General features: G+C 44.1%; 1 protein-coding gene across 2 annotated transcripts in view; it reads left to right on the top strand.

Annotated features, from left to right (window-relative positions):
* LOC125022972 (disintegrin and metalloproteinase domain-containing protein 12-like) overlaps window positions 1–22567 on the top strand; it is an 80957-nt gene extending 58390 nt beyond the window's left edge. For both annotated transcript variants that reach the window (XM_047609991.1, XM_047609992.1), the window contains 12 exons: window positions 6458–6635; window positions 9172–9261; window positions 9366–9561; window positions 9645–9753; window positions 10128–10326; window positions 12622–12699; window positions 15135–15243; window positions 15561–15696; window positions 16252–16363; window positions 17268–17531; window positions 20691–20854; window positions 20949–22567. In XM_047609991.1, the coding sequence (XP_047465947.1) occupies window positions 6458–6635; window positions 9172–9261; window positions 9366–9561; window positions 9645–9753; window positions 10128–10326; window positions 12622–12699; window positions 15135–15243; window positions 15561–15696; window positions 16252–16363; window positions 17268–17531; window positions 20691–20854; window positions 20949–21018 (1705 nt within the window). In that variant the 3' untranslated portion in view covers window positions 21019–22567. The remainder of the gene's footprint in view (window positions 1–6457; window positions 6636–9171; window positions 9262–9365; window positions 9562–9644; window positions 9754–10127; window positions 10327–12621; window positions 12700–15134; window positions 15244–15560; window positions 15697–16251; window positions 16364–17267; window positions 17532–20690; window positions 20855–20948) is intronic.
* The last annotated feature ends 430 nt before the right edge of the window (window positions 22568–22997 follow it).

Below are 22997 nucleotides of genomic sequence, written 5' to 3'. Positions count from 1 at the left end.
CTGTGAGAGCCGGGAAACAAATAGATAAATGAATAAAAAGTCCAACATTTCCTTGTAACTGGTGGAACAGAGAGCCAGTAGCCCCTGGTGGCTGGCTGCAATATAGGTCATAAGCTCCGCCTCCTCCATGTGGACAGGACTAAGGGCAAAACTAAAACTCTAAATAGAGTGCATGAGTACAGTGTATAATCCAACATTTCCTTACAACCAGTGGAAGTAGAGCAGTGTGAAGTATTAACTAAACAAAAACGCGAGTGAATCTGGATGAGGTGCTGTCGGGTCATCGATATTGCGGTTTCTCGTGGCTCCGCTCTCAGATTGTACTAATCAGACTCTGGCTCCAAAGTCGCAAGATAGCGCCACCCATATCCCTGGGAAAATAGCGTCAGTTTGACCAGTGCAACGAAGTGGAGACACGTTGTCCATATTTATATACAATCTATGTTCGAGACTTTTGTTGTTTTGTATTATTTTAATTTCATTTTATAAAACCGAGATTAGGGAATTTTCTGTTGTGATTTACATGCACAGAGGGATACCCTTTAACCTCTCCTGGCCCCGCCGTGGCTCCAAGAATGAAGTGAACGAGATAATAAGATCCAGCTCATCATCATTATGCTAGGGTGGGATGTAAGGGGGGGTTGCAGGGTGGTGGTGGTGGTGGTGGTGGTGGTGAGGAAGGGCAGTAAAACATCAAGTTGTCCCAGTGCCAGTTGCACATCTGCACAGAGCACTGCTTGTTTCCTGTTCACACTGGTCACGGCCAATTGTGTTCTCCTCTCCATCCACCTCTCTAACCCGCTGTTAGCTCTAAATTAGAACAGGCTTCCCATCCTTTGAGATCATATCGCCACACACACACCGCAAATGAACTCCTGCTGGCTCCCTTCATGGACACTGGAACACACACACATGTGACCAAACATAAAAATGACTAATCCATTCTCTCTGAAAGACTAATGCAGGGACTCCACATGTTTCTGAGCTTGGTCCACATTTTATTTATTTCATCATGTCCCCTCTCTAGGTTTGATGATCCATTATTCTGATACATGGTGTTCTAGATTTGTGCTTTTTTATGGCTTTTTTATTATCATTGCCAAGACTTAAGACAAAACATACACCGATCAGGCGTAACATTATAACCCCCTTCCTAATATTTATGCAAGTCTCCCTTGTGTCCTTCAGATAGTTGTGACTCATCAGAGAATGGACATGGGAACTTCTGGGGTTTTCCCTCATTGCTTTGGGGTAGGGGTGCCTGGCCTGGTCTAGGTGGGAGGTAACATCCACATGAATGCCAGGTCCAAACGTTTACCAGCAGAACTGTCACAAGATGGTCAATGTTATTCACTCTTTTCAGTGGTCATAATGTTATAATGTTATGTCTGGTAGTTGTGTATATATGAGGGTGGAGATATGTAAGCGTAGCTGAAACAACTGTTGGGTCTCTTGAAGATTTTTCACCATTTGTCCGAGTTCCTTCTTCAGTTCTGAACTGTAGAAGTTCTTTTTTTTTTTTAATTTGATAATTACCTGAATGACTGAGCACCTTCGCAGACACCATAACAAACACATTACAGAGTACAAATTGGATTCTGATTGAACCACTCCACAGCTTGGCTTAAGTAATACCAGACAGGCTTGTTCATAGATTCAGGCTAAATGAAGTTGGTTTCCACGATTATGCAGATGATGCTGTTATTTATGTATCTTGTTGAGCTCAGTTTACATGAAAAAGTCATAAGAAAGTTGTGTGATTATACCATGAACGCAGCATGATTTAATTATTTACTTTCTAATCCAAACTGGTTTAATTAGTCATTTTTAAATGTTTATCCTACTCGGATACAATCCCTCGCAGTCTGGTCACAGTTGCTCATGCACAGATACAGCCATGATAGGTCCTAACTTGATGATTGCCGTGCAGAATCACCGTAGGACGGAGCGTGATGAATTCCCCTTGTCATAAAATAATCAGGAATCACTGAGAGTGAGTCCAAGGCATGCCATGGAAATGTGACCCATGCCCTGCTGAAGAACAGGAACTCTCTAGTAAGGCTTGTTTAATTGGGTCCATAGGGAAATCATTGTGAAAATGCTCTTCAGTATCTAAAACACAGGCCAGACTGCCAGGCACCAAGAGCCAACAACAGATCATATCACCTAATGTCATCGCATCACAGAGAGCTCAGGGTTTACGTGCACAAAGGAAATTGTAAAATTCATGCGCCATGAAGTGGTAGTGGTTTTCAGGTATAAAAAAAAAAAGTTGTCCCAATCAGTTTCGAATTAGCTTTATTCTCATTTTTGACAAAAATTCGATGTCTTTCAAATTTTAATGCAACTGCAATGATAGCTAAGGACACAGTTAGTGCTTTCACATTTTGTTTTTTCTCCCAAAATGTTCTCAAGGATGGTGGAAAAATGTTTTTGTAGATGTGTCATTGCAGCAGATTTGATTCACAGCCCAATCACTGTTTTATGGCTGAAGAGATATGACATAAATTGGCTGTATTGGGTTTTCTGGCATCTGAACCACAAGGACAGACCGGAGGAGGAGGAGGAACAGGAAGAGGAGAAAGCCCTGCCCAGCTAAACTGAAGCTATTTTAGTACAACAATTTCAGTGTATTGTTATCGTTGAAGAAATAAGATTTGGTTTTACTGGCACAGTCTTGGACATATAAGGTCTTAAGGTCTTAGTTTAGTTTTCATATCTGGTTTTATGTGATCTTGTGTGATTGGATCTAGTTAGGTCAGCGCACTCCAGCATTAGAATGTGTCTCATCTATCTGGAGTGACCATTTTTGATCTAATTTCCCAGTCTACCCCAATCAGACATAACATTATGACTACCTTTCAAATATTGTGTAGGTCTCCCTTGTGCCTCCAAAACTGTTGTGACTCCTCAGAGAATGGACGTGGGCCTTCTAAGGGTGTCCTGTGGTGTAACAGGATGTTGTTAGTGGGAATACTTTGGTTCTTATGGGTTGGCATCATCCCACAGATACTTGGTCAGTTTGGGATCTAGTGAATTTGTAAGACAAGGGTTTTCTTGTTTTTTTTTAGTTGTTTCTGAACCATTTCTGTGTCATTGCTATGGGGCTGGGTTGCCTGGTCTGGTCTGGCCTAGGTGGGTAGTACATGTCTCAGTCTAACATCCACACGAACGCCAGGTCCAATGGTTTCCCAGCAAAACATTGACTTATTACAAGATGGTCAATGGTATTTACTTCTCCTATCACCTCGTCATAATGTTGTGGCTGATCAGTGTATATGCAACTATACACCTTTACCATTTCAGTTCGTTTTTTACCAGCGGAAATTTTAAAAAGAGTAGTAATAAAAGCAATATAAATGGCATCTATTCATTTACGTATTCCCAGCAAACCAAATCAGGTCCAAGACGCTTGGCAGTCTTTCAGTGTTGCCCGTGGCACAGTTTTGCTAAAAGAACATGTGTCAATGTTACCCCGACCTCCTCAGATATTGCTCTTAATTGATCCTCCGTGCCTCTGGGGTGCATTCACATCTGTACCGAGAGCTGTCCATCTGTGATGTGATCTCCAAGAAACATGTTAACGCCAGATGTGAGCTAGCATTTAGTGTAAAAGTGTTTAGGATAATTACACATGCTCAGTTATTAGCTCAGCTGTGCCAATCAACCTCATAATAATAGAGTGACTTCAACCAGGGCAGGAAGTATGAGGATTTTTAGATTGTCTAATGTAGGTAAGATAAAAAGCCTTTGAAACCACTCTTACTGTCAGAAAGGGAAAAAAAAAAAAGAATGTGAAATGTTTGAAAGCCTTAGTCAGCTCTGTAGTTTTATCAGAATGTGGGGCCAGATCTGGACAGGATTACTCATCGCAGACCTCCCACAGATCCATGAAAGCATTGTTTGGTTGTTACCTCAGCTCAGTCCCTGTGATTGCTTTGTATTCTCCATCAACCATCAACTCCAGTCTCTCCGAAGCTCGGGAGCCAACTGTCAAACGATGACTGCGGGTCAGAAATTGGGCGAAAATGTACGGACCACGAAAGAACTTGGCCAGAACTGGCGCGTGACCAGGTGGGAAACAGGAGGGACAGAGAGAAACCATTAAGGCCCGACGAAGAAGGTGAACGGAACTCCTCTTAAAAACCGAGAACAGGATGGTTGTCTGCGGCGTTCGCTTCGCCACAAACTCCAGATGTGCCAGCCACAACTGGCCCTGGCACCGCTTTACTCGCCCTGAGGACTGCAGCTGCTAAATGCCATCCGCCGTAATGCGTCTGTGCCTCTGCCTTTTCGTGGCCATTATTCCTCCTCCCACCCCCAGACTGTTGCAGGGGTGGACCAATTATTTCTGTATTGCCTCTCATAAAGAACAGCTGGATCCCTGAGCTGCTCATGTATCTCAGAGTTACAAAAAAAAAAAAAGTAAAAGAAAAAAACAAGGATGTGAGTGTTTGTCATGCATCGCAAGGGCTGGTAATTGAACAGGGCTGAGTTCATGGAAATTGAATGAATGCAGCAAAAGAGGGAGTGCAACTTGACTCTGGCTCAGGCTTTAGGGGCAGAGAGGAAATCAACAACAGCAGTTGCCAAGGAAGTGGGCTGCCCGTCGAACGGCAAGTTTGACAGCTGTTCATCAGACGGGAGGCAGGGGTGGCACGAGGGAGGGGTGAGAGCGCAATTACGGTTATTATTACAGCCCTTTTTATTGCTCTTTCCTTTTACCATTTAATGTCATTACAAATCCGCTCTGATCCTCAGCTTTAATCCAGAGCGTCTGGAGATCGATGTGCCTCGAGGTAACCCGCTTTCACCTAACACGACCTGAGGGGCAGGGAAAGAGAGGGTCAGCGGGCGAGGGTTGATGTAAGCCGCCTCTGCACATGTTGGAAATCAAAGAATGGGGCCGTGTCAAAACATCCAGGGTCGTGACATATTTAGAGCTGGATTTGACAAGTCACTGGGAGAAAACAGTTTGAAAGAGTTGCCAAAAACTGAGCTGCACAGAAATACTTCACTCATCGAAGTCAAAAACTCGGAAGATTAATACTTCTATGTACAAGCGTCTGCACTGTGTACAGTTATGACTCATTTCAGATTTCAGAATGACTTCACAAACCTCACATGAACTCAATACATCGAATGCGTTTGCTTATCTTCCTTATCTTATCTTCCAACGTTCGGTCGCCGCTCTGAAAATTAAACATTATTCTAATTTATATAAACAAGGCGCCGACGACAAAGGTTTCCGTTTTTTCCCGCGACTCCTGCCCTCCAGCTGTCGGGTAGGTTGCAGCTGCTGTTGCCGGGTGCCTGCTCAGTTTGTTTGTTATACACACTTCGGCGGAGGTGGCACTCCCACCGCTGTGATAGGAAAAGTCTCACCGAAGCGTGCAAAGGAAAAGAAATGTCAACCGTTCGGCTCGCGGGTCGCAAACCAGGTGGGTGGGTGGGTAGCAGAACTGTGGAGGTTACACTCGACAGGATACGTTACTGTGTGCATTTACACCGATCAGGCATAACATGATGACCACTTTGTGCCTACAAAACGGCAACAGAAACCATACATTCATACTTTTTTCTGGAAAATGAAAAGCTAAACCACAGTTAAATGTATCGTTACTTCCTGTCCATGAGTGGAGGTGGTCTGAGAGTGCGGCCTGCACTTGGAAGTGATCCACTCTGGAGGTCTGCAGCCAGACGCCTCTCCTACTTTGAACTGTCACAAGATAGTCGATGTTATTTACTTCACCTGTCATAATGTTATGGCTGATCGGTGTTAAAGCAGACTTTTGAACACCGAAGGTGACCTGTATCTCGGATTCATTGTCTCATACTTGCGCTTATCAATGTGCACACAGACTGACCCATCCTCGCCTCAGTGGCCTGACTTTTATAGCGTCAGTAGACGTATGTAAAACCTCGTATGGAGCTTTTTCAGTCTGCAGGATTTACACATTATCATCTAAGGCAATGTATTATCACAGGAAAGCTCAGTACAGCCACATGAGGTCTTTAACAAAGCTTTTTTGGCCGTGTCTTTCTTGGGCCATGTGCTTTCCCCATGGAGGACCAGACCACCCTCTCTGTCCGCTCCAAAAACAATATTAAAAACACGCGAAGCCCCATCTCTCCCAGATTTACGGGTGTTGCAAGTCTCGCAAAGGCAGCGCTTTTTTTGGAGTCTGGCTCATAAAATATGCCTAAACAGATCTCCCTCTCTCTCTCTCTCTCTCCCGGCGGAGGGTAGAAGTCACGGGGGCACCGGTGCTCCTCTCATGCTGATGGAGCTTCGGAGAGGTTGCTGAGCTCTGGATGTTAATTGATTTTGTGATTAGCGGCAATTAGTGGTGATTACATCGGGCTGTAAAAGGGTCCTTGTGGGGGATCGCGGTCATCCTTCTCCCTCTCTCTCTCTCTCTGCCTGTGTCTCACAGAACGTTTCTCTCGCTCGCAGGTATCCGTTCCCCACCGTGTTCAGCAGCTGCAGCAAGAAGGACCTCACGGCCAGTTTCGAAAAAGGCGTCGGGATGTGTCTGTTCAACATGCCGGAGGTCAAGGTGCTGTACGGCGGGCAGAAGTGTGGCAACGGCTACGTGGAGGAGGGAGAGGAGTGCGACTGTGGAGAGCTGGAGGTGAGGGCGCCACAGAATAATAAATGTTAATTGTGTTTCTCGCTTAAGAAATGAAATAAACCGACCTGCCATAACATTACGACCGGGAGGAGTGATTAACATCGTGCGACAATTCAGTGTTCTGCTGGAAGACTTTAGGACCTGGCATTCTTTTGTGTCTCTGTTGCTTAGAGAGAGCAGGCACCCCCACCCCATAGTAATGACACTACTTGATGAAGCCACCCCCAGTAGGATGCAGCCTGACACAGACGCACGAAAACAGTTTAGGAGCAACTCATGAAGAACAGCACAAGGTGTTGACCTGGCCTCCAAATTCACTACGTCACAAATTGATCATGTATCTGTGGGATGATCTCCAGAGGCCCCTCCCCTCATCCCACAGGACTCAAAGACCCCCCACTAAAAATATTGTGTTGCCATTCTCCAATGAGTCTGTTTTGGAGGCACGGGGGAAACCTGCACAATATTAGGAAAGTGGTCATAATGTTATGCCTGACCGGCGTTAAGCAGAAGCGTCCAAAACCATGACACGAACCGACAAACTCGGTTTTAAATCCAACAACACAGAGCTTTCATATTGTAAACGCGTACTTCAGACACTGATGTCAAACATACTATGATTGTGTATTTATTCAATCTGTGCACTGAGGGAGGTTGTCTAATTGCGATGCAGTTCACCGAGAGGAAACATTGCTGACAGTTTCACCATGTCAACGAGTGAATTATGAATCTGCACTGGCGCGCACACACACACACACACAATGGCGGCACATGTTGCCGTCAGTTCCGAATGCGGGGCTGATTAAACAGTTCAATGCGACGCAGCTGACAATTACCAGAGGCAGGTTACCAAAAACAGAATCAGGAAAAATGAAGGAGACGTCCATTATGGTTTGGAAGGATATTACGAATTACATAATGGCCTAAATGAGAGAATGCCTCGTTGTCTTTTGTTTACACCTTTATCCCCGGCTTTTTGTTTGCTTTCAGGCCCTCAGCTTGAAAGTGGACTTGTCCTTAAAAACAAAGAGCTAACATAAGCTCCTGGGTCTGATCCAGGAGCAATAATAAAGCTCTCCACAGAGCTGAGCAGCGTCATGCCAACCCGGGCCAGATCAGAGTGCTCAGACAGCATCTCTCTCCACCATTAAAAAAAAAAAAAAAAAAAAAAAAGTCTCATTAAAAAGCCTGGGTCTTGTTCCTCACAATCACTGGCTACTTCTTTTCAGCGTCACTCCTCCGCTGCCTCTTTTGGCTCCAGAGACCATGGGAAAGGCCCTTAATGGGTTTCAGTCTGAAAGAAGTTCTGGAAGGCCCATCATGTCAGCTGCGTCCCCTGCCAGCTCCATCCGTCTACTTTCTCCGGACTCTAACTGCACTCGGGCTGCAGAGTATATTCAGACTATAATGGCGAGACCCCCTCTAGGGGTCGGCCCGTCGTCCTGCCTCTGCGAGAGAGATCATTTGCTCCGGCGGGCTCACTCGCGTACATATCTTATCCGCTGAGCCTTGATTGAATTCTGGCTCTCCTTGTGCATCAGAAGAGGCAGGGAGTCGCTGATTGGTACGGTGCACGGGTCATGATAAAGACTAACGTGAAACAGATGGTGCTCCGCGGTGAGATGGGATAGGTTACAGGGGGCGGTGGGGTACCAAGAGTGTCTGTTTGTCTGCGCTCCAAAAAAAAAGGGGGGGGGGGATGATTATTTCAGAGAAAAACAATTAAATCAGTCAACCTGAAAAATGCAGTCATTAAACATTTTTTTTTTCAAGGTAATTGGTTCTTGATTTTGTTAGTAAGATGTTCACTGTGTTCTCTGGCTCCATGAAGAAGACGAAGGCTTTGTTTGTTGAAAGAATCATTTTAAAGCAACGTGAGACAAAGTGAATATTTGCGCAAAGATTAATATATAAAATATGTCAAATAAATCAACTTCAACTACATATATGAGGATGAGAATATCTGAGTGAGTCTTATGTTAAAACAGCATTTCATTTAAGGCATATGATGAGAGAGATTTTTCGATATCTCCGTGTGTTACAGTTTGTTGGTAAAGCTACTGAATCAACTGCGAAGAAGAAGAAGAAGAAGAAGAAGAAGAAGAAGAATTTGGGCCTTCATATAAATCTATTGTTCTTCTTTTTGAAGTTTTATTTCTTCATTACTTCATTGTGGTCACATGGAGTCTGTTGTGGTGCTTACCACATTGGCCTGTTTCATTTACACTAGCCAATATCTTTATATTATGAAATATTTTGCTGGTTTATTGAAGTCGTTTTTGTTGTCCGTCCTTTTCTTTCCCCTCGTCACGCAGTCCGCGGTCTGAGTGAGCTTTCAAATCCTCTCAGACGGAAAGAAACTGTTGTTTTCTTTCCTCTGCAGTGTGTTTTTCTTAGTTGCCATGGAGCACGTCTTCCTAGGGCTTCATTCCCTCCGATAACAAAGTCGAAGTTTTTGCACTGAGGTGAAATATGATCTCAAACTTAATTTTTCTTTACCTTTGTTTCGCCCCTTCCTTTCCTTGTCTGTTTGAAGGAATGTATGAATCCCTGCTGCAATGCGACTACCTGCACTCTGAAAGGCGATGCCATCTGTGCACATGGGCAGTGCTGCCAGGACTGTCAGGTAATGGCTAGCTATGTCGCAGTATTTTCACAGAAGGTTGGTCTTTCATTTTCATCAAACCTTACCTGTTGATCTTTGTGTCTCATGCTTACTTTCGAGCGTAGCTGAAGCTGGCCGGCACTCCATGCCGCGAATCCAGTAACTCTTGTGACCTGCCAGAGTTTTGCACCGGAGCCAGCCCTCACTGCCCCTCCAACGTTTACCTTCACGACGGCCACGCCTGCCAAAAGGTGGACGGCTACTGCTACAACGGCATTTGCCAGACTCACGAGCAGCAGTGCATCACGCTGTGGGGGCAAGGTGCGTACCAAAGGTCCGCCCGCGCCACGGACACCTCCAACGATGGTCGCTGCTTTTCTGTCACGTTTTATTGTGTCTTGTAGGAGCCAAGGCGGCACCGGGCATCTGCTTCGAAAGGGTAAACTCGGCAGGAGACCCCTATGGCAATTGCGGCAAGGACTCAAAGGGCTCCTTCGCAAAATGTGAAGCACGGTAAAACCTGATGCTCCCATGGAAACTAATGAATGTATTTTATTGCATGTCAAACGCTGTTTCAATGCTAAAGACTGGAATATAGTGTGCGATGAAGTGTTCAAGCAACCACACTAAATCGAAAAAAATAAAATAGCATTAAACAATAGAAGTAATGCTTAGCTGCAGTCGTAACTGAGAGTTATTGAGTTATTTAGTGTAAATCTCTCAGGAAGCGATTTGAAAACAACAGAAAATAAAAACTGCCTGTTCTTCTGTTTCTTTAATTGGACAGCACGGGCGAGAGGAAAACTAATTGCCCCCATGCGCATCTGGGAGAACTGTGACATGTAATTCAATTACCACATTGTTATTCTTCTGGTTGTTCTCTACAGAGATGCTAAGTGTGGCAAAATCCAGTGTCAAGGAGGAGCTAACCGCCCCGTAATTGGCACCAATGCTGTTTCCATAGAAACAAACATCCCGCTGAAGGAAGGGGGGAGGATACTGTGCAGGGGCACTCACGTCTACTTGGGCGATGACATGCCCGACCCCGGCCTGGTCCTGACGGGGACCAAGTGTGGAGACGGAATGGTGAGAGCTGAGGCCTGGGATGGTTAAATGCAGCCAGTGTAGACAGACACGCAAAGTTGTTGTTTGTTGAAGGGAATGTTTCCCTTCCTGCTACACTACATGCAAAATATATGTTCTTCCTATGTATGTGCAATACCTGAACGGATATTTACATATTAATCTGTATATCATCTATAACAACTTATCCTTAGAGCAGGGGTGTCAATCTCATTTTAGTTCAGGGGTCCAAAACTGCTCAATTTGACTTTAAGTGGGCTGGACCAGTAACATAATAACACAATAACCTATAATAAATACTCCAAATGTTTCCCTTTGTTTAAGTGCAAACAAGTTTAAGTACATTATGGGAATAATTTGTCCTTTTGCAAAACATTTTATGAACAGCCAGACCTCCTGAGACCCTGTGTCCTCATATGGGGACATTAGTTTTAGGTTTTATTGCAGCTTATTCCGCTTCATTTAAACCCATTGTCCTCGTTAGTGGACATTTTTAGTCTTTAGTAGTTAGAGAAAAGCTGACGGGGAAAAAAAACCCATCAAATTCTATGGTTAAAGCGTATTTATTTATGCTTATTAACGTGTCTAGTTTGATATGACCTGCAAATTTAACACATTTTATCAATTGCAAATGGCTACAACCTTGCTAATTAGCAAGAACTTGTTTGAGGGGATTGGGACTTCATTGTTCACAATTCTGGTTTTGCTCAGCCATGTTTTATATATGTCAGACATTGGTGACTTTATTATAATATAAATAATAAAATAGTCCCAGTGTCCACATATGAGGACATTGTTTTTTTTTTTGTTTTTTTCCAAAAACTACTACTTTCTGTTGAAAGATGATGCTTAGTTTTTATACGTCTTAGGTCCTACTGATCCCAAATACCTTGGAGAAATTAAAAGTGCATACCAAACAAAAGCTATGGTCGGAGGTTAAGAAAATAAAGTGCAGTTTTAGCACACTGCTGTCTGCTGTTAAGTTCGGGGTGTTGTCCTCTGTACACTAAGCTGAATAAAACAGTGGACAAATTAGAAATAGCAATTACTTTTTTTTGCATTTTTTTTTTAATCCCATGGGCCAGATTAGACCCTCCGGTGGGCCGTATGTTTGACACCACTGTTGTAGAGGGTCAGAGGGGCTGGAGACGGGGTACGATCCAGGGATCCTCCATGTCGCTAGTTCATCGCAGGGCTTACACGGAGAATAACAACCTCTCAATTTAGAATACAAAACCCGCACATGCACAGCTACGCACACAAAAGCCCTCGGATTGAAATCCAGAACCTTATGGCTGTGAGGCAACAGCTCTGACAACTGCAGCGCGGTGTGACACAACTTTAATCCGTCAGGGATAAATACGCTCACCTGCCAAAACTTTAGGTGCACTGGTGATAACAATCCTGCACTAAATCCTCCTTCAGGACTGATTTAATGTGGAGTTTTATGTTGAAACAGCTTAAGAAAGGCAGTAATTCAACACTATGATCATTTTGGAGCATGCAGTTTGTGGCGCTGTTAAACTGGATTTCCTAGCCCCCTGACTAAAATGGGGTTGTCAAAGTTAAAGAAACTTGCATGGATACAACACAATACAATTCAATAGAGCAAAAGGACTCCATTTTACTTAATATAATTGAGCTAAAGCAGGACTTAAATTTAATATTGTAGCAGTCAGCCACTTCTAGCTAGTAATGATAACTATTAATAGGGCTGAGCTGGGACAGAATTTGAAATGCTGGAAAATAAGAGTGGAATAAATGAGTGTGGAATGAAAGGCCATGATCAAGATGTTCTGAAAAGGGTGTGTGCTCTCATCGTTCCAGATCTTAAATTGACTCACAGCTATTCAGTCTATTTGGCATCTGTCAGTGGTCGTCCATTTAGCCCGTGGGCACTTCACTGATACTCCATTTAGTTTAATTTACTTAGAAACCTCCACCCATAAGGAGGATCCCTCCTCGCCCTCATCTTCCAACGGTTCCAGCATTAAACCCTCCGTGCCCGCTCATCTTCACATTCACCCTTGACATATTTGGGTGTGGCGCCTCTGAGCAGCCTCTGTGTAATAACTTAATCTTTGATGTATTCTTGAAAATCACAGCGGTAACGTAATTATATTTCATGCTCTGCTGATCCACGGCTGGAGTGGTTTGTCAGGGACAAATTAAAAGAAATAGGGAGCTGGGTCTGGTTGTTTTTTTCCTTTCCCTTTAAAAGATTAAAAGGTCCACAATATTGCTGGCGTTGCTCTTTGAGCTCACCGTGTGAATTTTTCATGTCTTTGTCTGCTTCAGATGTGTCTGAATCGTCAGTGTCAGAACGTCAGCTTGTTCGGCGTGCACGAGTGTTCGGCCAAGTGCAGCGGTCGAGGGGTGAGTAGTAAGCTTAGACCTTTCATTTCAGGTGTACTCGCGGCCCCTCTCACAGAAGCTCACTTGTAATATGTTAAAAATGCCCTGTGTACACTGGATAGGGTAATGGCGATGCCTTGCAATCCATCATGTTGAATGCCGAAGGGCTCAATCAATTAGACGTAATGATTTCAATTATTTTCAACTTCATGTGCCATTCATCATAATCTCAGGCAGCCGTCCTCAAAAAATGTGTTGAAATCTGAAGGCCACACTTTGTTTGGCCCAATGCTGCAAGCATTGACGTGCAGTTTGACTTTAAGTTAGAGAGCGTATTGGATTTTACTTCAAACGTCACCTATCACACATCGCTGGGTGGTCCTGTTTGACATGGAATATTTTGTGCTAAATCACTGACTGGCCTCACAGGCTTTGCCTGTGTCGTCTAGTTAAGTTGCTCCTTCGCCGGGTTCCGACTGCCTCTTAAAATGAAACATCTCCGTTTAAGACATATCCATAAAACTCCTAAGAATGTTTTACTCGCAGAAATTAGAGGATGTTGCTCCTCTAGGAGACGAGGCACCCCCGCATGCGTAGATTAGATCAAGATGTTGCCTCGCGGAGAGGCCCTCACCTGTTCCTTATTAGCCAGATAGGGAATCCTCTTAGACTTCACCATTCCTGCACTCTGCACGACAGGAAGACGAGGCAGAGAGAGATATTATAAAAATGTGGTGTAACAGGAAGGGTCTGCTCTGTTTCTTAAGCCACAGGTCGTCTTGTGGGAATCTACTGCTTTAGTTTGATTTGTAGCAGTGAATGCAAAATATTACGCCCTTATTCCATTAAACCATTTATATGGGTAATGAAAATGAATGCTTTTCCAGCTGAGTTGCAGGGGGACTTTTTCAAAGTTTGACTTTGCAAACACAGCCTCCCCATGTCGTTCCTTCAAGCACCTTCGGAAAAAGGTCAGAAGGTCATCATTACTTTTGTGTTTCCAAAGACCTGTTGATATCCCCAGGTTTTTCATGATGTGGGCTTTTACTGGGCATGTCCCCCCCCCCCCAGCCTTGTAAACGGAGATGTAGCTGGTTTGAGTACAATGCACAGAGTTGATGTCTGTGAAGGTTCTCAGTCATCCAGGTCATGGTAACCCAACAGACGTTTTAAAAAGGCAACTGGAGTTGTAGAGTTTTGAGAAGATGTTTCACCGCTCATTGAAGAACTGAAGAGGCTACTCAGATGAACGGTGAAACGCCTTTTCTATTACCATGACCTGGAGGACTCAGAACCTTCACAGACAACATGAAAAACAGAATTATGAAGTCTGAAGTCTAATTCACAGAGGCCCCTCACCTCAACTCATAGGGCCCAAAGGCCTCCACTACCAACATGCAATGCGTTTACATGCACAGCTTAATCGTGCTATGCTCAAAATTCGACTTTCTGAATGCAGCCCGTGTCCCACTTAACATGCAACGGAGAAAAACAAGTAATTGATGGGAACATGTCCTCCTCCACCACACTATGTGTCTTTTCAGTGGGTTAATATCATGTTAATACAGCCGTTCAAAAGGCGTTCATGCGGCACTTCAAACAACGTCAGGATGGATAATAGTTCAGCTCTTTTAATCTTGTACGTAATGCGCTTGCTAGTTATGGTGCAGGTAAGGTGTCGCTATCCCTCAGGTGGTTCTTCAACCGGCTCTGTTTACCTTTTTCTGCGACCAGTTTTCTTGGATATTTTTGTTTCGGAGCCATACGCCAGTGCAGCGGTTGTGGAGCATGTGCACATGTGTTGTCCAGTTACAGTCCAATTAAGACATATACATGCTGGAGAAAATCGATATCCACTCGCATTATTTGTGTGTCTTAATCGGATAAGGAGAACTTAGTCCAAATTTAAATCCACTTAAGTTGACCACTTAAAGTCGGATTAAGGCAATAATTAGTTGTAAACGTACTGACTGTTGCCAGACACCACAGGATGTGGTGTTCATGTTCATTCTCTGATGAATCAGAACTGTTTTTGAGGCACAGGGGGACCTACACGATTTTAGGAAAGTGGTCATAAGGTTACACTTGACTGTTGTATCAAGAATAATAATGGAATGAAGAAAAATGAACTGACTTTAACCTGAATTTCTTCAGGTTTTTGATGATTGGTTTAACAAAACGATGCAGTTCAAAGCAGGTCCCTTGGGCTCCTGGAAGTAGACTTTCTGTGCATTAATTGCTGTAATATTTGAGATATAAAATGTCATCTAAATGGTCATTAGCTGCAGCCTGAGTCAAGTCTGCATGTAACTCAATGGACTCATTTGTCAGCTAGTAACTGTAACCATCATTTTAAAGGTGTGGAGTATTCTGCACACGCTCAAACACTGCCTGAAAAAGAATACACTGGTGTGCTCTCCCAACCCTTTCTTTCTTTTCCTTTTAATATGCTGCAGGTGTGCAACAACAACAAGAACTGTCACTGTGAGGCTCACTGGTCCCCTCCATTCTGTGACAAGGCAGGTTTTGGGGGGAGTGTGGATAGTGGCCCCATCAGACTCGCAGGTAAGCCAGCGGGTATTCACTTACATCAAATAACAGATTTATTGCAGCTTGGGTCACATGTTTTATAGAAATATCTCAACTCTAATACATATCAGTGACTAATGCTACATCTAGTCATACATGTTTGAATGTACTATGAAACATGTTTCTTTGCTGGGAACTGTAGCTTTGAGGAGGCAAATACTGGCATAAAAATGTAAATCGTCCTTCAAAGTTTTTCAGAGAATTGCTGACAGCAAAACAGTGAAAGACGAAACCAGATTTAAGGACTGGTATCCTGAGACCATACTATTTTCTCCATCTATGTTTCTGAGCAGACAGCAGGAATCTGACTGTGGGCATCCTCGTGGCTCTGCTCACTTTCCTGGGAGCCGGTCTGATCGTCTGCATCAAGAGGAAAACTCTGCTGGGCCTGCTGTTCGCCAGTAAAAAGAACCCGATTGAGAAGCTCAGGTGCTTTTACAGAGCTGAAATCATTTATATGTACACTGATCAGGCATAAGATTATGACCACTGACGGGAGAAGTGGCCACCTTGTGACAACGAAATTTTTGGACCTGGCATTCGGGTAGATGCTACTTAGGCAAGTAGCGCCCATGTAGAGCAGACCAGACCCCCCCCCCACCCCACCCCATAGCAAAGACACTCCTTGATGGCATCAGACTTCCCCAGCAGGGAACCCATAGGACCCAAAGTCACCCTACTAACCACATTACCAGATACCACAGGACACCCTCAGAAGGTCCATGTCCATTCTCTGATGAGTCTGCCCAAACAGAACTGTTTTGGAGACCTACATGGTCATAATGTTATGCCTTATCGCTGTATGATGCATCTTTTTTTTTTTTTAATGCAGCAAAGTTTGCTCAAATCTGCCACAGGTGCAGCTGTATCGGTCACACTGTGAAACCAATTACAGTGATTAATTGGTCTGAGCTGCATTAATAACTGACGTATTAATAATGGAATAAAAAAGGTTTCATTATTCTTTTTTTTTTTTTATCACAGATCTGTAAGCGCTCCAATCAGCGGACCGTCAGCTCCGAATCAGCCTCCTTCAGCGAGCTCGTCTCCATCTCGACCGGCCCCACCCCTGCCACACAGTGCCACTATCTTCAAGGTGAGTAGGCAAACACACACACACACACACACACACACACACACACACACAACTATTTACAGTTAGAGGAGACGTCTTGTAACAGTGCCGGATCATTCTCAACCGGATTGACGCGTGGCCTCCACACAAATGGCAGCTCATTCTAATCCAATTAAACTGTGTGGGCATGTAGATGAGGTGGTGATAATGGACTCTGCGGGGTGGGAACGGGGAACACATTTCTCGTCATTAACAGCTGCCCGTTGCGGAAGAAATTGATTCATCAGCACATTTCCTGCGTAAAGATCGTCCACGCCGCTGCTTCCTTGACATTTAAAGTTGCTGATAACCACAAGGCAGGGAGCGACTCGCGTGAATGCATCAACCGTCGCGCGCCTCAACCGCCGCGTCGCCGCCCTGCCGTGGCTTGCGGCGGGGGGTGACCCTCGATCGATGGAGTTAGGGCTCTCCGAGAGCGAGGGAGTCGGAGGAGGCTTTCCCGTTGCGGGGTGGCAAGCTGTTGCGCATTACCGTGGCATCTGTGTTTTCGGTTAGCGGCATGTGGTTTTCATTCGGGCTAAAAGGTAAGGAGAGAAAGGATGTGAGGCCGTTTGATGTGAGGTCATTTTCCAGTTGTCGTGAGCCGAGCTGCACTGGCCGCATGACTGCATGCCTTTGGAGGTGTTTAATCTCGGCCGGTCTAAATATCAGACGGGCTCCGTTCTGTGTCCAGTGGGTCTCAGTAGCAGTGTGTGTGGGCTCTTTAGCTCCTATTATGGGTCAGCGTCGAGGTTCCCCTCATACGAAGAGCTTGATTTATACGTCTTTGACCGCATCAGAAGGAAATGTAGTGGAAGAAGGGGGGGGGGGTTAACATGACAGGAAGCAGACAACCGACTTTCTTTTATTCTTTTATCTCCCATAGGCTCCTCACCGGGGGCCAGAGGCGGGACTCCCCCCAGACCCCTACCCCGCTCACAGCCTGCGCAGACTGCCCCAGTGCCCTCCGGTTCACCTCAGCCACCCGGTCCCTCTGTCTCTCACCCTGACCGTCTCCCCCGGCGGCCGCGGGCAGCCGAGACCCCCGGTGCCGCCGCCTCACCGGGCCCCTCCGCCTCACATCCACGTCGCAGCCAGAGGGGCGTCATTCCGCGCCTCGTCGCACCATAACTCCTGCAGGATGGTCACGGTAAGTGAGCTGGAAACATTTTCATTTGGTGGGTGGCTTTCGCCCGCTACTGCAGCTTGTAACGCCCGGCCAGGGGGAAACGATGATGTTCGCTGCGCCTTCAAACCGCCGTTTTGATGTCAGCGTTTTAACGGTTCTTCTGTGGGCCGTAAAAGTGCAGGCATGTTGACGGTTGCGAGCGGCCTTGAGAAAAAAAAAAAAAAAAAGGTAACGAGGTTAACTGTGACGTCGCCCAAGCGAGACTTGAATTCTACAACACGAAGCGCCACATAAATATTGATAATGGAGGGAGGGTGAGCAAGTGTGTGCATGGTATCGCAGCATGGCAAAGTTAATGCAGCTGCTGTTCGGGGGATTTCAGTTTGCCGACTGTCGAGAGTTGAGGGGAAGAGAAAGCCAATCGTTTGTGGTGTTAGCACTGAGTGATTCTCCAAGAAGCTTATTTGCCTTTAATCTGGTTTGCACCCTTTGTGGCAGAGACAGCGATAAAGAGGATGAGACATATTTGAGAGAATCGGTGCAAGCGTTTTCCAGTTGCATTTCGACTTTCTGGCAGAAATGCAAACATTTCCTGGTTCCATCCTCCCCAGACTTGTGGCTTTTGTTGCATTTGTTCATTTGCAAAGGTCACGTTTTACATTTTTTACTAATGAATCGAAACAAGAAATATAATGGTTTTATTCTGAAAAGGGCTCCGGCCTGAAACGAACCCCCGCGTCGACTGTGATCTGTGTCACGGCGCGCAATTCACCCTTGAAGGACAGCGGTTGTAGTAGTGCAGCTGCTGGTAGCACTGGAGGTTAGCGTATTAACCAGAAAGAGAAACATAATAAAACACAGCTCATCACCATGAATAAAAAATGACTTCATAGGAGAAGGTACGCCGATCAGCCACAACATTAAAACCACCGACAGGAGGAGTGAATGACATTGACCAACTTCTGACAACTCAGTGTTCTGCTGGGAAACTTTTGATGTGGATGTTACTTAGACATGTAGCACCCATCTAGACCAGACCAGATACCCCCAACTCACAGACACAGGCAGAAAAATGGTTTAGGAACAACTGAAGAAACATGAAAAACAGCAAAAAGTGTCGATCTGGCTTCCAAATTCACTAGATCTCAGGGATGTACTGAAACAATCCCCCTCAATCCGACTTTCTCAGGCTCTCTCTTCTCTCTTTCACTCTCTACTGCTATGGCCATCACCAATCCCATGACGTCACGGGCCACAGTACGGCCGTATTTTCTTTCACTTTTGAATACACAGAACGCATTCCAGAAAGCTCCCATTTTACGAAGGTTCTTATAAGGTTTCGTGTTCAACAGGTGGCATGCAGAAGCTCTTGGCAGTGTTTAGAGGTTTTAGGAAGTAGAGCCTCACAGCTGCTCCTATATAATGTTAATGTGTCAAAGAGATTCCCGTAGGCTCGTCTTTAGCAGCTGTTTGGCAGCTCCAGCGTGTTCACAAAGAAGATCTGCACAGCTTTACCTGGTGGAGATGATGTCTTTTTTAGACGGACTGTTTGCTCAGTTGAAGTCGTTTGTCATGTGTTTATGGCGCTATTAGACGTCACCCTCACGCATCATTATCGTCATTTTTGTCCATTTGGGCACATTTCTGCTCTTTTGGCTGTGTTAGTGGATATAGCACATTTTTTGTAAGAAAATCTCTCAAATTATGGAATTCAAATTCTAATATATCATTAGAACAGTGTGGGGAAAAAATATACTACCCTCTTAACTCGTTACGGACAAAAATGTCCAAAAAACTGCTGTAAAAACATCACTGTGACGTCATTATATTAACTGGAGGCAAACCAGAGGGAAGCTTGAGGCAAACACTGTCACTTTCAACCAGGAACATGTCATTTTGCTGTATTTTTTGGTGCCACAACCGAAAAATCAAAAACACTAGCTTGAAGTTTTATCGTATATCAACCACTGCTAGTCATAGACAACTTTGGTTTGGCTTTAGCGATTAAAAGAAAGGATTGGAGAGAGACAATCAACGACAAGCACACTTCTTATCAGATAAGATTAATATGTAATGCATCATCAGTTTCAGCTTGGAAAACATCATGGATTAGAATAAATCGTGACTGAAATTATGTTAAATTAATGCTCATTTAGATTCTTGTTACACGTTAATGCTAATGCCAACCGTGAGCTTTGTCCTCCTTTGGTCAAATCATCCATCCAGTGAGTGAGAGTGTAGAGGTCGGTGAATGTAGTCCCATCAGTCAGAGTCAACTTTTTAAAATAACACTCAAGTATATTCTCTAAAATACTAGTTTTCCTCGTCCATTCGTGCCCAAACAGTCCATTGAAATATGCTAACTGCTGTTTACAAGCTATAGTGTTTGAGATGTTTTGCCTCCAGTTAAGCCCCGCCCCTCAAAAACTTTCACATTGTTTACAAACCATGAAGGGGTCTATAAATTCTGCATAAGGGATTTTCACCTATACAGCGGCAATTAGATTACTTAATGTCTCTGTTGTTATTCGTGAAAAAATAAGCGTTATTTTCCATATAATAAATGCTGTGTGACTGTCAAATCAGTCTTGGATACGTCCGAGATTGGCCCATATATTGACTTTGATGCGTTATTAGCGTTTGTGTAGCATTAGATTAAAAATGTTACCCTGATTTATGCAGGAAAAAAAGCAGAAAAAAAATTATTAATCAGTTCAGTTTTTAGGAAGTGGATATTTTTGTCCTTAATGACTTATAGTAAATTAAGCTGACGCCTGGGGGTTAAGTACGAGTGGGATCTGTCACACGACAAGATTCACCCTCAATGGGATGAATAAGTGCAGCTCTGCTTCCACGCGTGAGCTCCACAGTCCCAGGTTCAGCGCAATGGATCCTTTCTGTCTGTGCAGTATGTGGATGATTCTCCCTGGCCGAGAAGAATAGATGGAAGTGAATGGAGACTTAACGGGGGGGCTAGGTAACAGCAGGCCTTTGTCGTGACCTCAGTTGTCTATTGAAGATTAAAACCACATGATAGCTTTCATCATTAAGCCAATTGGACGGCGGTGCCGTGGAGCCTGAAAGAGGAGATGAAGAGAAAAGAAACCTGTCTTGCAATTGTCTGCCTATGAGTGCCACCTGGTGGAGACACTTAACTATGTATTTGATGTCCTTCAACAGGAGCTGGAGAAACCAAGCCCTCCTCAAAAACCTCTACCTGCTGACCCGAGGAGCTCCCGTCTGGTGCGAAGTCCCTCCAGAGTCCAGCGGCCGTCTGCCGTCTGCGGCCCTGCACCCGTCTCCGGTGCACCCAGACCCGTCCGTCCTGTCCCACGCCCCAACAGGTGAGCTCCACCGCTATACATTAAAAAAAACACATTAAAAGTTGGTACAGAGAGATAATTTGTTCATTTTTCTGTCACTTCCCTCCCCCTCTAGGCCGAGTCCCAAGCAGCCTCCTACATTACCAAAGCCTTGCATAATTGCCAACATCAAATACAGCAGCTGAGACTTTGGCCAGAAGGGACATTGTTGTTGAGCGAACACACACACACAAACACATTGAAGAAAAGAAAAGAAAAAAAAAAACTTTTGCACTATAAAAACTTTTTTAACCTTAAAAAAAAAAAGAAAAAAAAGATGGCGGCTCTCTCTTGAGTTTTGGATCCGGAGACGTGCCGTCGTGTCCCTTTGGTGCTCTGTCTCTGAATGGTGCTACGAGTCTGAGCTCAGGTACATGTAAAGTATTTATATTGTGTATTTATTGCCACGCAGTGCACTGTGCCAGACACTTTTACTACACGGTAGCATCTTTGAATTTTTAATAGTAGCTGTTGTTTCATTTTCATTATTTTTCTTCATATCAGAGCTGGTATTTATGAAGGAGATGCGGGAGATTTAAAAGAAAGCCAATCTGTGAAATGACGATTTTTTTTGTGTGTGTGTGAAATGTGTTTTAAAGAAGGGAACCCTTTAGGTTATGGTTTGTTCTGTACGCTAAATGAAAAAAATTACATATGAGAACTTCAGACGAACATTTGTAGCTCACTTTGGAACCCATCCGCTGGAGTTTTTCTGGAAGGATAACACTCTCAACATCGAGCCAGTCTGAAAAAGTCTTGAAACAACCGTGGCGTTACTGCGACCGCTCCGCGATCAGGAAAGAGGTGCCGGCTTTTCACACGACAGTGTGTCTTCTTCATTTTTATTGCGAGAAATAAACCGAGTTGAATCGTGAAATGTCACTGATTTGCCATTTCCCTTTCATTAACGATGCCCGAGAAGCTCACTCGAGGAACATGGGCACTGAGGTATGAACTGAACACGGGAGAAAGTATCCATCCCTCAGAGGGCGCCTCCGAAATATTTGCTCCGCTAAAGGTCATGTGTGTTTTAGGTGTTCTTTCAGCTCTTTCTCGAAGCTGCGCTCACGTGCGAACAGCTGCTGTCTGGCTATAATATCCCTGCGGTATTTTTAAATCATGTTTTTTTTTTTCAGTTTCACTCGACAAGGACACATTTCTTGATTTATTTCCACCAGTCTGAATGAAATGAAAAGAACACTCGGTGTGTAGGCCGAAGCACCAGTCATCCGAGGAGAGGAGGCTCATTTTGTAGTTTTTGTACCTTTGGCGATTGAGGTTGAAAACAAATCTACACGCCACCGGATGTTTTAAATGAAGAATGCTTTTTATCATTTATGAAAGTACAGCTTCACACGTTAAGCAACATTTCCTTTAAGCACAGCTGATAACTGGATAGACTTTTCCTACTTTTGATACTGTAAGCTTTATAACGATGCACTAGTTTCCATTGCTTTCTGTCCACATGCTAATAGACTATGCTACGTCTATATGTTCCTATATGTTGTGTTACTGGTGAACACGTTTTCATGGGGAATGCTTCTTTATTTTTTTCTTTTTATTACTTTTTTTTTTTTAATGATGATTGTTTGATACATCATATGTAAAGAAAAACTCTCCAAGTGTCATTGTCTGCTCATGGTATTTTGAACACTCAAGCAGTATTAGTAAAAACTTGTTCTTTTGCAAACACAAGGGAACATTTGTCATTGATTTTTTTGTTGTTGTTGTTGTTGTTGCTCATTTACAGTAGAGTGTGAAAAGGCCGCAATTTCAGCTTTGTTAAATTTTAAAATTAAAAGCCCAAAGCCTCACGGAAAACAATGACATTTTTACTCCAGCTTCCACTTATGTTCGGTGCAATTACAAATTTCATACACAATCAAATAATAATAAAAAAAAACATATATATGAAAGTCTACACACAAAAAGTAACCAAAAACCAATATCGTTTTTATTCTCTGACTCTTTAACACTGCTTACAGGTTAACTTATTTTAAGAGCCTTTGTCTTAAAGTACAGGTCTTCAACAGGGGTTCCGCGACCCCTAGTGGATCCGTGGAGGTACTGCAGGAGGGTCGTAAAATCTTTGGTTGATTAGACATTTTTCTCTTTGGCTGTGAGC

This window comes from Mugil cephalus, chromosome 16, assembly GCF_022458985.1.
Source record: "Mugil cephalus isolate CIBA_MC_2020 chromosome 16, CIBA_Mcephalus_1.1, whole genome shotgun sequence".
NCBI lineage: Eukaryota > Metazoa > Chordata > Actinopteri > Mugiliformes > Mugilidae > Mugil > Mugil cephalus.
Note: the sequence above shows the minus strand (reverse complement) of the source record. Positions and strands in the feature narration are given on the sequence as shown.